The sequence below is a fragment of the Ambystoma mexicanum genome, chromosome 6q (genome assembly GCF_040938575.1).
Source record: "Ambystoma mexicanum isolate Mex_15411 chromosome 6q, UKY_AmexF1_1, whole genome shotgun sequence".
In the NCBI taxonomy this organism is placed as follows: Eukaryota; Metazoa; Chordata; class Amphibia; order Caudata; family Ambystomatidae; genus Ambystoma; species Ambystoma mexicanum.
The window spans coordinates 976,223,424-976,237,598 of record NC_090937.1 but is presented as its reverse complement, the minus strand read 5'-3'; the positions used below and the strand labels follow the sequence as shown (position 1 = coordinate 976,237,598).

The 14,175-nt window shown below is 45.0% G+C and overlaps 1 protein-coding gene across 2 annotated transcripts in view; it reads right to left on the bottom strand.

The window, feature by feature from the left end:
• The window catches only part of TRAPPC11 (trafficking protein particle complex subunit 11), a 1,974,021-nt gene that overhangs the window by 791,621 nt on the left and 1,168,225 nt on the right, over positions 1 to 14,175 (bottom strand). For both annotated transcript variants that reach the window (XM_069631477.1, XM_069631476.1), the window contains exon 21: positions 12,484 to 12,632. In XM_069631477.1, coding sequence (XP_069487578.1) covers positions 12,484 to 12,632 — 149 coding nt within the window. The remainder of the gene's footprint in view (positions 1 to 12,483; positions 12,633 to 14,175) is intronic.

Below are 14,175 nucleotides of genomic sequence, written 5' to 3'. Positions count from 1 at the left end.
CAGTACAGGGGAATTTAGTGACCACACACTGCCCCCTGTTAGGGAGAATTCTCTCTTTAGGCTGAATTTTCTAACCTAGTGAGTCCCCCAGCAGCTTTGCTGGATTTCTGGGGTTTGTTTTTTTTCTCCTGCCAAGAGTGAGACTCTTTTTCTCCCATACTTGGACATGTTTATGGTGTTCCTTTGACTGTTAATGTGTTTTATGGGCTATGGGGTCCTTTACTCCATAGGGTCTCATGTGTTTTTACTATGTGTGTTACACTGCACCCTCCGTGCAGTAAAACAGGGGTGTCATAGTGACACCCCACCATAGACTCCATACCCTGGGACTGACTACTGTCTCCCAGAGCATGTAAAGCCACCATTGGCTTTACTAGTCCCAAATTATTAACAGAAGCCAGCACAAGCCATCATATTGGGGACGTACTGGTCGGAGCAATTCGATTGCCTTGGGGTCTGTTTGTCGAGGGGGCACGTCTCCGTCCCCCCTGATCGAGTTTTGGCTGGTGGCAGTGGAAACTACTTTTTATATTCGACCGCAAATATTTCCCTATGGGATTTTCCCATTGTTCGAGGATACCAACTTTAATTATTTAATTCTCATAGCCTCGAACATACCACCGGTTTATTTTATTAATATTAATTTGCCGGTTGGTATTTTTTGCCAGGACTCGATTCTAAAATGGCGTTTGTGTTCTCTTCTGTGACTCCAACCCAAGTCGAGCCCTTTGTTCCACTTTTTGGCGGGCTTCTCCACAGAAGCCTCCAAAAGTGGTGCCACTCTTTAGGCACCCTGGACTGAGTTACCTTGGTAACTCAAGTCGCACTCTTGTGTGATTGGCCCAAGTGGTGAGCCGGTCGGCTCACCACTTAGCATGTTTGATTGACAGCTAGGCTGAGTGAATGGGGGTATGCTGCATAAAAGCAGGGCTTTGGGTACTGGAACTTCAGAAGTCGCCACAGGACCTGAGAATCCGACGAGGGAGAAGCTGAGCCGACCTACCACGAAGACACCACCGGTGGAGCCCTGCGGAACCGACTCACCACTTCCCGACGACAGAGAAGATCTCCCGGCTGCAGAGGCTTCTTCCCCTGACTGGTGGGCACAACCAGTTTACCTTCCTTCTTCGCACCCCAGACCGGTTTGTGGTCGAACTGCCCGTGCCAAGCACCCCGGCGGCCGGATAGCCACTCACCACTGAACCGCGAATCAACGGACCGCTCCTTGTACCTGAGAAACTCAGCGGCTGGTTTCTTCCCTGGCAATGCAACGGACTCCTGTCTTCCTCCATGCCGAGATCCTCTCTTCCCCCGGACGAAGCACCGACTTGCATTCGCTGCCAGGAACAACTGCCCCCGCTGGAGTATTCTCACCACTTTAAGGTACCGTGTCCGCCAGGCCTCCCTTTCTAAAGATTGCTACAAGGTAATAATAACCTCTTAACCTTCTGGACTGGGCTGGCCGCCTTGACCCTCTAACTGGTCCCTTTCTTTGGTCCAACTCCTTTTTGAACCGTTACAAAACTTTTGTGCACTGCAACCGTGTGACCTTGGACACATTTCGTTTTGATCCTCTTAAAGTGGATCCAGCCTACTGACTCTGTATTCACGGTGTTACTTTGCCTTCCTCTCTTGTGTGTTCGTGCAAAAGTGTTGGGATCTGTTTCAATTTATTCTCTGTTTTTTTCTCCCTTTTTAAAACGAGTTATTAGAGTGCCATCTACGTTAAGCGCTCACCGCTGTCTGAAAATAAGTGCGGCTTTACTTAAGACTTATCTAATATTCTTTTAAGGGAGTGTACATCTTTTAGTGATCGTGTTTTTGAATTGCTTACTATTAGTGCCTGTGTGTTTTTCTAGATGTGGTTTTAAATAAATAATTATATCTCTTTTACACCAAGCCCTGGTCAGTGTTTACTTGTTCTACTGTGTTCTCTTGACCTATTGTGAATACTCTGTATACTGCCTAACTCTTCTTGAGGGAAGTCTGACTGCTCAGCCACAGCTACCAAGTGAATCTGTGTGGTACAGACTGCTACCAAGTGGGTTTACTGCCAAACACCTGTAGTCTTAAATCTTTTGCAGTGGTCCCAGAGGGAACTGCACAGGTTTCTGCCTAACACCCCCCTTCAGGATATGTCAGGAATTGGGTGCTCCCAGTCCCCCAGATCCAATCCTTGTTGCAGGAGCAGTGCTGCTACAATGTGTTGTGATGGGGTTAATAGCAATCAATATGGCTAGGGCTGCCAAAGAGACAATTTCAGCAGGCCAGAGCGCCCTAGATCATAGGATTTCGCCGGTGTCCTGGTCTCAGTGAACCAACCCTCACCCTGTGGACTGATATTCCTTCCGCTTGCCGCTCTGCTGATCTCCGCAAGGTAGGTAAGCCCTCATCGCCATCATCCATTCAGCCTCCAGGCTTTTCGGGATGTTTGGTGCGCTCCTCCACACAGAGCTCTAGGCAAAGCAGAGGACTGTGCCTTCTCCTCTGGCTCCATGTCCCTCACACTGCCTCCCGATTGGGTCCGCCCAAGAGGAGGGTCCCGGTCGCGCCCCACGCTTCCTCAGCGCTAGGCCCGGGGGAGAGTGGTCTCAGTCGCCTCTCTGTTCCGGAGCCAAGCGACCACACCACAAGTCGCCCACAGGCAGTACAGGCCATCAGCAACCCCTGCACATCAGGGCACACAGGGCATTCAATAGCGGTCCAGGGCGGCCGCCATATCGTCCGTTTCCCGGCATCGGATTGCTTCACTGACCTGCTTATAGATCTTAATATTCTCAGTAGCCATGTTGGCAGCAGGCAGCGCTGGTTATAGCACTATAATGTCCTGCAGTTGGATCTAAAACCAAGTGACAGAATGCCTAGGCTACAGGAGCTTATTATAGGATTCGGGCAGGAGCTCACGCCAACAGCTTCCTTATGGCATGGACACTGATCATGCCCCGTGCCCGTTCTCTGTAATTAGGCCACTATTACTTTCCTTCCAGAGGTTTTTACAATCATTATGTTTACATGCTACCTCCAACCTACACAATGCCTTATTATCCAAAATGAGCTTCTGCTTTCTTATTTGGTCTTTATAAATGGCCCTAGCCAGGACAATCTCTCTCTTAGGGATCTCTAGGTATTTAAGTAAGCGTATTAAGATGTCCTTTGCCTGTCTACAGTCCTTGTTGAACCATCCCACCTTAATTCCATTCTTCTGTTTGTTCAGCTGCCCCTCCATAAATCCATCTCAAATATCACCCATTAGTCGCATGAAGGTTTGAACTATTGTCATTGCGTTGTTAACAGGGTTTAATAATGTATGAAATTGAGACATATTTTCCTTCATGATGTTTTGCATCAGGTCAACTTTTGTTGAATCTTTCCATCTCAGTCTTTTAGTAGAACTATCATTACCATTGTCAGAGCTCAAACCTGTTGATTAGCTCAGCTTCAAGTGTAAGATATAAATTCAATATGGATTATTTAAAAGTAGCTATCATCAATGATATGGTATGACAATCGTATTTTTAATTGTCCACTTGGAGAAGTTGCTCAGCCGACACGTGTTTCGACCCCATCTGGGTCGTACTCAAGGCAAGTTAATCAGTATTTAAAACACCTGTTAAAGCTCCGCAAGGAGAATATTGTGAGGTATAAGTTGACCAATCAATAGTAAAATGTCAGGCCTGTATTGCTTCATACACATTGTGCTCGGGATTTAACCAGAATCATTGGTACTACATTATTTTCTCCACAACATACATTGAAGCTAATAGAATAACATTATAGGATTTGGACTTCGATGTTTTTCGAGTTACAATTTTGGACAATTTACTATTGGATCCACCTGAGGATCGTACCTGCAGCCCCTTTCCAAGTTTCATTTGTATCTACTAAACTAGGATTTGTTGACAGTCGGTCGATCTTTTCTATGGTGGACAGAGGGTCAAATCTATTAGATGTAGCAATGTTATTTTGCACAGCTTGCTCGTTCGATACCCTCTACCCCGCTTTTGGCTACTCATCGGCTCCAACTTTCACTTTTTCATTGGTATGCCCATTGTACATATCTCTTCTAGTTTGTCCTAGCATAGATGAATGCCCATTGCATCAATGCGCTGTTAGGGTAAAAATAGGACAATTGGACCATTTTATAGGAGGAGTTTCTTAGTAGGTAAACCAAGTTAAAGCCCAATACATATGATGCCACTCAGGGGGGAGGCAAATGACAACAAAACAATCTCTGTCAACAGATTTATTTTACCCTCCTACCCACCCCACCTGTCTAGCCATTATGATCGAACCAGGGTTAATTTTGGGCCCATATAAGCGCATATTTATCCCTTGAGCAATTTTATTAATGAGGCTGTAGTTTCAAAAGATCCATTAACGAATGGGTCAACCCTCACTATTATACCCACCAAAGGAGCATCAGCTGGTGGAAGATTTGAACCACTTTTTCCTCCTTGGTGGCATTAGGTTGCACGCTTTTCACTGTACTGTATCAACATGTTCTACGTTTTTGCACAATTCTTTACTAAGGCCCTCTTTTGGTGTAGGTGTAAAAGCTCTCCTACCCATGGGCACTTTATTTGCTGTCATACACTGCACAGAAACCACTTGGTTCTGTCCTTTGGAGATAACCGATTGTCTACTATCAGCAATATTGCTTCATACAATATTACACTTGTACCAGCATTATCCTCAATATTTGTGATGTTAAGTTCCCAAGAGTGGTTTTCATACAACTTGCCTCATTCTTTGTTTGCCTAACCATATCGTCCATAATATTCAGGAAAGTAAATAATGTAGTTTAAAACGTTTTTTAAGAAATCCCATTTCGGCTGCAAGGAATTTTTTATTATCTTTCCAACACATTCCTTAAACTGATCAACGAGTGCATTTACAGCCACCAAACTGATCTCCTGTGCAGATGCAGAACTTAGACCAGATAATTCCCTCAGACTGCCATCACATGACTGCTCCACGTTAAAGGCCAACTCCTTAGCTGACTCTAGTATGATTCCACTTGCCCTACCTAGGTTCTGTACCATATCACAATTATTAGCTAACTTTGAAGGAGCAATAATACCATCCTGCTGCATCAATTAATTCAAGCCTCCTTTAGGAGCTATTTCATCATTTAAAGCGTTGCAATCAGATTCTACAGCAGTGGTGTCCGCAGTTCTACCCCACCCTCTTTTATGACTCCATGCCTTCCGGCGTCTTCACTTCCTCTTGATACGACTGGGGAGACTCTAGTGGTTGGAACAGTCTCCTGAACATTGGTCAGACACAGTCTAGTTGCCATTAATTCCTTTTCGACATGCACAATTTTTTCATCCAGTGTCCCCAGTATATCTCCCAGATAATTATCAAGTAGAAACAGTGACTGTATTCCCATATTTCGATGGACTGCATTTTATTTTGAAACTTTAGCCTCATCCAATCTATAGTTTGCTTTTCTTTTACCCATTCTGTTACAGCCAATCTAATCTGGCTGGACGTAGCGATTACTGGGGAGGAGGTTCAGGATGCAATTGGACGACTGCAGTTGTGTAAAGCGCCGGGGGAAGATGTCTTCACCTCAGGCTTTTACAAATCATTTTTGAATGCGCTGCTCCCATTCCTGGTTGAGTTGTTCAATAACATCTTGGAGACCAGCCAGGCACTGAAATCATTTTGTCTGAGCACTTACCTCTGTAATATCTAGAGAGGGTACAGATCCCCGGGTATGTGGTTCATACTGCCCGATCTCACTCCTCAATGTTGACGCAAAGATATTTACCATAGTCCTGGCCTCGAGGTTGAAGTGTGAATGCCGCGGGTTGTACATTCGGACCAGGTGGGCCTTATAAGGAGACGCCAGGGAGTGGATACCATGAGGAAATCCCTGCATCTGATCAATGGAGCTCGGGATGGGGAGGGGACCCCACTCTCCTGTTGGTGGATGCAGAAAAAGCCTTCGACAGAGTTGAGTGGAGCTTTCTCAAGGCAGCTCTTCTCAAGTTTGGCGTAGGGGACAAATTCTTACAGGGAGTTATGGCTGTATACACGGGACCCAGGGCTTGTGTGGCAGTGAATGCGGGCTTCCCCCGTTGGTTTGGGCTGGGGCGGTGGACAAGGCAGGGCTGCCCCTTCTCACCAATTGTATTTGCTCTCTCCCTGGAGCCTTTAACCTGGAAGTTGAGGGATGATCGGCATGTGGAGGGAATAGTTGTGGGAGGGGTTGAATATAAATTGGGTCTCTACGCAGACGACATGTTGCACGTACGGAACCCTGTAACCTCAGTTGCAGTGGCGGTGGAACTGAATGAAAAATATCAGAAGTTATCAGGGTTTAAAATCAATAAGGGGAAGTCCATTCTGTTCCCATTGGGTGACATGGATGATGGTGATGTACAATGATTGACTCCCTTGGGGATACGGATCAGTGTGGATAAGTTGCAATATTTGGAAAATAACGTCACAAGGAACTTGAGGGGCTCTACAAGATGAATTTTCCTCCCCTAATTATGAGGCTGTTCGAGGACCTAAAGAAGTGGAGTAAATTGATCATATTTTGGCTTGGACGACAATGCTATAAAGATGATTTTCCTCCCGAAGATTTTGTACCTGTTCCCGATTCGTTCTTTTGGGAGGTTAAAGGGCGCTTCCTGCAATTTCTGTGGCAGGGAAAGAAGGCTAGAGTGGCGTATGAAGTCTTGGTCCTCCTAGAGGAGGGGTAGGTTTCCCGAATCTGTTTCTGTACTACAATGCCGTCCAACTTTGAATTTTGATCCCTCATCTGCGGGAGCAAAGGGAATACCAGTGGGTAGAATTAGATAATTTTCACCATAGACCTCCGATGGTGGCGGAATGGATATGGGTGCCACAGGAACGGATCGTGCGAACTGTTGGGGAACATCATATCCTAGGCCTCCTTCAGAACATTTCGCAGTGAGGCCCAGAGATGAAGGGGGTAACTACATGGCCCTCCCCGTTGAGCCACCTATGGGCATCTGGAGTGAGGGATTATATCCCAAATCCGAAAAGGTTTCAAAGTTGGTTTGAGGATGGTTTAGTGAGGATTGGCCAGTTATGGAGAAATGGGCATTTAATCCCTTTAGTGGACCTGGAGGAAGCGCTGGAGTAGCCTGTCAGTGTTCTCATTCTTGCAGTTGAAGGGAGGGCTTATGGCCGGAGCCGGGAGGGAAAGTATACAAATGGGACCTTACCCCGACGGAGAAACTCCTGGTCTCCAGAACGGAGATAAAGGGGCTGCTTTCCTCCCTATACAGGCTTCTGGTGGGGGCAGTGAAGGGAAGCATGGAAAAGTTGCAGAAACATTGGCAGAGGGACTTGGGACTGGAAGTGGGAGTGCCCCTATGGCATAAAATTTGTCGCAGGGCTTTTAAGGCGTCAATCGCGTGCCAGTACAAGCTCCATGCAATCAAACTCTTGCATTGGTGGCAATATGACCCCGTGCGACTTTCAAAAAAGTACTTGGGGGCTAGCCCTCTGTGTTGGCATGAATGTGAAATGCAGGCAGGCTATTGGCACATGTGGTGGGACTGCGAGAGAGTGCAGTTCTTTTGAGATGAGGTGCTAGGGTGGATTAAGGAGCTGGATGCAGTAACGCGGGATGGGAGTCCCTTGCTGGTATTATTTGGTCTGGAGGGGACGGGGGGAGTACTATACTCTGCCACACATGGTGCACTGTTTTTTACTGGCAGGTAGGGCGTGCTTCGCTACACATTGGAAGAGGGTGCAGCTTGCAGGGAAAAGGAAATGGGCTAGCACGGCTAAAATCTATGTAATGGAAAGGATTACTGTGGCCATACATGGTGGCGGCAGGGACGTCATTTCACCAAAATGCCAGGGGTAGCGGAAGTGACATCACATGACCCTTGACCCCCCTGATGACATCACAGGAAGTGATGTCATTTGACCCCCCCCAAAGTGATATCGCAGGAAGCTATGTAATGTATATTTCCTATAAGAATGGATCGCCATATGTATCGTTAAGATCAGTGTGTATAGGCCCATATTACCAAATTAATGTGAATGCAAGCAGACATCCATGACTAAATGATAACAATGTGTTATTATACAGCACTTACACTTAAGCGCTTTATATAGAAAAAATATACACCCAATATCACCCAACTGTTAGTACTCATTTATCAACCTCAGAAGGATGAAAGGCGGAGTTGAGGCGTTTAAGATCAGACTAAATCAGTGACTCATCCCCTGAAGTGTGCCTGAAATAAACCTTTAATGAGTCTAGCAATTATTGTATAGAATTCCAGAAAGATACATTATTTGGTATTCCTATTCTTTCTTATGTAGGGTCAGTGCTGAAAGTGTTAGACTTGTGGCACTCCTGTTCTTATTGTTGTTCTTTTTTTTAAGGGGCCTGAACAAGAAAGCCAGCCACTCGAGAAGTAAAGAGTGACATGATGCTGGCCACAGCCCAGGGGCTTGCATTACAAAAACCTCTGGAAACCCCTAAATTACGTCCCTGGGTGGTGTGATGAGTTGCGAAGCAGAATGGGATTAATTTCGGGCTAGGTATATGCCGACGGAGGGTGAGAGGGTTCAGGAGTTGGCGAATTGAAGGTGGAGGGTTGAGGGCTGGGGGTGTGTTAGGTTCATTGACTCTTGGTAGTGGTGAAAGAAGGATTGAGGAGAATGGTGGAGGGTGATCACGGATCGGGAGGTTCTATTTCAAGCCAAACTGAAATGATTGTGGGTCAGTTGGGACTTACTAGAACCACAATGAAAAGGGATGTCTATATCAAGAGGGGAAAGGGCGATACGGAGGTTTGGCAGAAGGTGGTCAGTTTGTACATGGGGCGCTATTTAATTCCTATTTATGAGACTGTACTGTGCCGCTGGCCTTGTTCTCTTTTGTGTTGTATCATTTGGAAAACCTAATAAAAAATTTTAAAAATGTTTTTAAAAAGAAGTATTTGATATCAGTGATCTGTGAACAAAAAAATTAAAAGTAGGTTCACATGAATGTTTCACGTTAGATATGAAGCGTGAAAGTTCCACACTCCACAATGCCATCCTCCTGTACCATGACCGGCACCAAAATGAAGGAAACCTAAAGAAAACATGCAAAAAGCAGAATTAAGCAGTCAACTCTGACGTCACAAAGAAATGAGACAATGGAAACATTTCAGTACACATGGGAATGGCAGAATTAAGTGAACAATTGCGACAAATTTGGAAAGGTTATTGCATGTTTTTGTAATACAAAGTTTCAGACTACAGATCTAAAAAGGCATTCAAATTTCACTGGTTCCCTACCTCATCTTTTCCTACTTAACCTTGGAGCTTTCGGCACCATAATTTACTATTTTGAAGAGGCTTTCCTAAAAAGGTTTCTGTGGAAAGTAAAGCTATCAAACTGGTCTATTAATCCAACAGAATTAAGATTCAAAATAAAATAGTTTACACAACGAAAGAAGTTAAACACAAAATTCACCTTCCTGAATTTCAGTGCCTCTAACTGACCTCCATCACAAGGGTTCGGGAAATGATCCGATGTTCAGAAAAGAATAGTGCAACAGATTTTCTTCTTAACATTTTCCTGCTTGTGGCCATTTATTTTTTATAAAATGAAAGCAGAAGAGGGGACACAACAAGAAGGGACTAATAGGGAGCTTAGAAAGTCTAGCCCATTTGGAAACTTGGTGGAAAAGGAGGGAGGAGACCAAGACAAAAAGGGATCCACAACATTTGTTAAAGGAATTCTAAGGAAGAAATCTCCAGTTCGGATGGGCTCTAAATAAGGCATTTGGAAATAAACTAGACAAAGGTCTGGACTTAAAGGGGGAATCCGGAAAGGACTTAAAATAACTGGAACAATAGTTTGATAATTCCTTGGCAATATCTTTCGATGGATCTCTTTCCAGTGATCAGTTGTAACCGCTTCAAAGCTACCTTCTTCTGGTTGGTTCTCTGACTTGATTTGATGAATTGCCTCCATCCACTCCATTCCACTGTTGGTTCAGAGTCTTTTCCAATTTTACTCTTTGCTTCGCTACTTCTCTTTCTCCTCGATTCCCCAACACACCTGGCTCCTGCCTCCCTTAAGGTGGTTGTTCTCGCTTACCCTTATGATTCTCCTCAGCGGTTTTCATCTACCTGCCCTGGTGCTGTCCTCCCTTGCAGCACTCAGACTCACGTGTGCTTCCAAACAGCCTCCACAGTTTTTCCCACGTTGCCGTGGTTCCGCTCACGCTGCTTTGTCTGATAATCATGCACCTATAGAGAACCTGTGAAATGCCTGCTCCTCCTTACTATAGCTTTTTTATCTTCCCACCTTCACCAGTGCAGCAGAATTTAGGGTGTGGTTCTCATCGACAGATTCTAGGGTTGAAGGGAAGAGAGGGTTTGGCACCCTATTCCAGGTGAACTTCTTTGCTAATGTGACACCATTAAACAATTATTCCACTGGTGCAGCCTGAACCTATGGGTAATGTGACGATTCACAGGATCTCATCACTTCTCCCCGGAGGGGAGCCCTTCCCTGTGAGGCTAGGGAGGTGAGCCCGCTACCCAACATTTCCCCTTGGAGTGGCGGTAAGCGGGACCCCACAGGGAGAGACTCCCCTCTTGGGGACAAGGACTCCCGTTCAGTCAAGGAACTCCCTAAATCCCTCTATAAAGAACCATTGAAACCATCAAAGCTTCAGGAGAAACCCCCTCCACAAGTCAATGTTTGTTATTATACTGTCACACTAACTCACCATCAGACAAACATATTGAGAAAAAGAAGACACAACCAGAAATAAAGATTACCCAGTGGTTGGTACCATACTGGAACTAAGAAGACTGAGCGAATGAGGAACAGCGCTCGTGAGAGAGAGAGAGAGAGAGAGAGAGAGAGAGAGAGAGAGAGAGAGAGAGAGAGAGAGAGAGAAAGAACTATGGTTCGACACTGAGGATGGACCAGTACTTCCCCATAAAAACAGAAGAAGGACCAACATATGTTATTGGTGGAACCCAGGAGGTTCAAAGCTAGTGAGACCACAGAGCCACGGAACGCCCTCGGTCGAGAGGACGCCGGCAACCATGCAGAGGAAGAAAAACGGAGAGGGCAGAGAGCTAAACTGTGTATAGCCAAGAACAAGAATCGAGGATGTGGGGTGACCCTGAAGAGGTGGACCAACTGGTCCTCAAACAACACTGAGACAGCAAATGGAAAGGCCCAGCAGAGCTGCGCACTGGAGCCAGAAGAGAGAATACACCCTAGATGCATACAAGAGGCAGCCTGACCCCACAGGAAGAACCGGTGATGCCAGTCCATCAGACTAGAGGTAACAGGAGTAGTGGAAGATCTGGGAGGGGGACAAAGCAGGAAGAGCTTCAGGGGACTAATCATATTCATCCCAGTGGTTGTGAATACCTTTAAGAAGGTGGAGGGCAGTTCATCAAGTACAAGGAGTGGTTGAAGTGTGATCCAAAGATAGAAAGCTATCTGGAGACATTGCAAGAAACGGAAAGGGATAAGGGTGAGGATCCTATTATGAGAAACCAAGGAACTGTATTGAAAGCATTAAAGGGTAAGCAGAAAAGGTGGACAATCGGCAAGATGAATTAAAGGATTTGATTCACATGGTTACCAGGAACTGGACCCCTTCTTTTATTTTGATATTTAATTAGTGGCAGATTTAGAATAGGAACGTTTTTGGACATAGGGCGGATCATTACCTTGGACTACCTTACTGATGACGAGGCCCAGAGTGAGTTTTATGTTGTTAGGTAGAGCAAACCTTTGTGAAAGGGACCGATAGAATGTTTTCTTATTATTTTATTTAAAGGAATTGTAAGAAGGCCACCATTTGGTCTGCCTCCTTCTTCTGACCTACCAAAGTAAGTAGGTATCCACTGTTCATGCACTGGTCCTATCCCACCTGGACGGGGACAATTCACTTGTCGAAGGCCTCCTGTCACCCTCCCTAGTGACCCTCAGAAGTGTCCTATACACGGCCACACACCTCATCAAGGGTCTACACAGAAACGTCCACATCACCCCTGCCCTCATCGACCTTCACTGGCACCCACTGCATGCACAAATCACCTTCAAGTCTTGCTGCATCATCTATAAGGCGCCTACATTTCAGAAAAGAACTCAAGACCCACCTCTTCAAACAATCTCTCCGCCTCAACAGCCAGGCCATTACAACGCCCCTTGTGCCACCCGCCTCGCTAGATGCCGCCCGCCCCTCTCCTCCCCGCAAACCGGTACAGCTGTACGCCTCCCTCTATGCCCCTCTGTATCCCAACCACCACTGTATATCTGTTCTGTTGACACCTCTGTAAAGTGCTCCGTTATGTTTCTGTATTGTTGTATACCTCTATAAAGCGCTTCGTTGATCTCAAAGCTAGGCTTGCACTCAATAAATATAATAATAATAATAATAATAATAATAATAATAATAATAATAATAATAATAAAAGTAGAGTGAAAAATTCAGGGACAACGAAAGGAACAAATACCTGGTTTCAAGCCTGCCGTAAGCTTGACATCTTTGATTGTAGTTTCTTCATTGGACTGGATGGTTACAACAAGGCAGTACATTTCATTTGTAAGTGCAGGAGGCTCATGTCGGAGCTGAACAGATATTTTTGGAATTCTGGAAATAATCCTTTAAAATAAAATACAAACTATTTCCATTAGGTGGATGGCAAGGTACACAATTTGTATTCAATGTTACATTTTCATGTAGTAACATACTACCTACAAGAGCTTCATAAAGTTACCATCTGAACTGAGAATTTTCCAATTCTGCTTCAATAAAATTGTTCTCAAACTTTCTATGGAATAATTAGGGACATACAAATGGTTATTTTTCTCTATATGCACATGAATGATGCATTCCAATAAAACAGAAGGCACTGTAGGATACCAAACAAAACATTAAAAAGGGAGAGAAAAAAAAAAGAGCATAATTTTCACAACGCTGTGCCTAACTGCTCAGTATGCAGGCCAGACCTGTTCTATTCATGGAGGTAATCGCCAACATCAGGAAATAAGTGAACCAAGCTGCAGGTCCACAGAGAGGAATCTTCTTATCCTGTGTTCTACCTCTGCACCATTACATCCATACGAGTTTTCATTATTCCCTACAAGAGCAAATGCTAAGGGGGAGTGCATGGTGGAGCAAGAGGGTGCAGACCCAGCCCTACAGTTGATCAGTGTCTTGTGATCCTGTGGCACATGATCATCCTACACGAACAAGCAAAGAAAGTCAGGGGTGGGAGCAAATAAGGTGCAGACATTCTGCCTGGTAGATCTGGGCTGCATAAGTAACATGAGACACAGAGGAGGCAGAGGTTTGATTGGGTTATGAAGTTGTCAAATGAGGCTGAGCCAGAGTGCCTTGAACACTTCTTGACGACGCCGTCAAGAAGCCACCTGATGTTTCATTGCTGACAAAGAGAAGAGTAATCAGCTATCAGATAAGCAGTGGGACCGGAAAGGCGTGAGATGGTAATGTGAGCCAATTTCAATAAAAAGGTATAGGTTGTTCCAAAGATCCCCCAAATTTAGATATGCCTACAGAGGAAGGCACTAGAAAGGTGCACAAAACGGTGCAGGAGAAGATCAGACTTGGCTGAGGATATTTTTCTGTGTTCAATTACATCTGTTATTTTTTACTCCAGTGGTGCTAAAATCCAAAGGGAAATATAAGTTAGTAAGATAGCTCAGCAGGTTAAGTGCTTGCCTCTGATATTTGCATACATCCGGTGGTTACACATTTAAACCCCGACTAGGCCGTTCATCCCAGTGAGGCTGATAAATTGAATAACATTACATTGAACAGAAATAACACCTATAATTACAGTGCTAAGTAGTGAGAGAAGCAAGCATGTTTCTTCATACAAAAATGTTATATTGTTGCACATGCTGGTAACAAATTGCACTGGGTGACATGTTACAGGAAACTGCAGTGGTAGCTAGAGGGTTCGCCGAGTCAAGTAAGGAACATGTTACTTACTGTTAACTATTGTCCTCCAGCAAGGGTCTGGCATGGATTCACATGCTCATAAATATTCCCAGTCGTCAGGCTGGGAAACCTTGGTAAAAGAAAAAACTGTTTCTCGTTCACTTATAAACTGTATTTCTCCTTTAAACCAATCACTGTCCTCTGGGTCATACTGCCTCCATCCAATGACAGTCCTCACCCT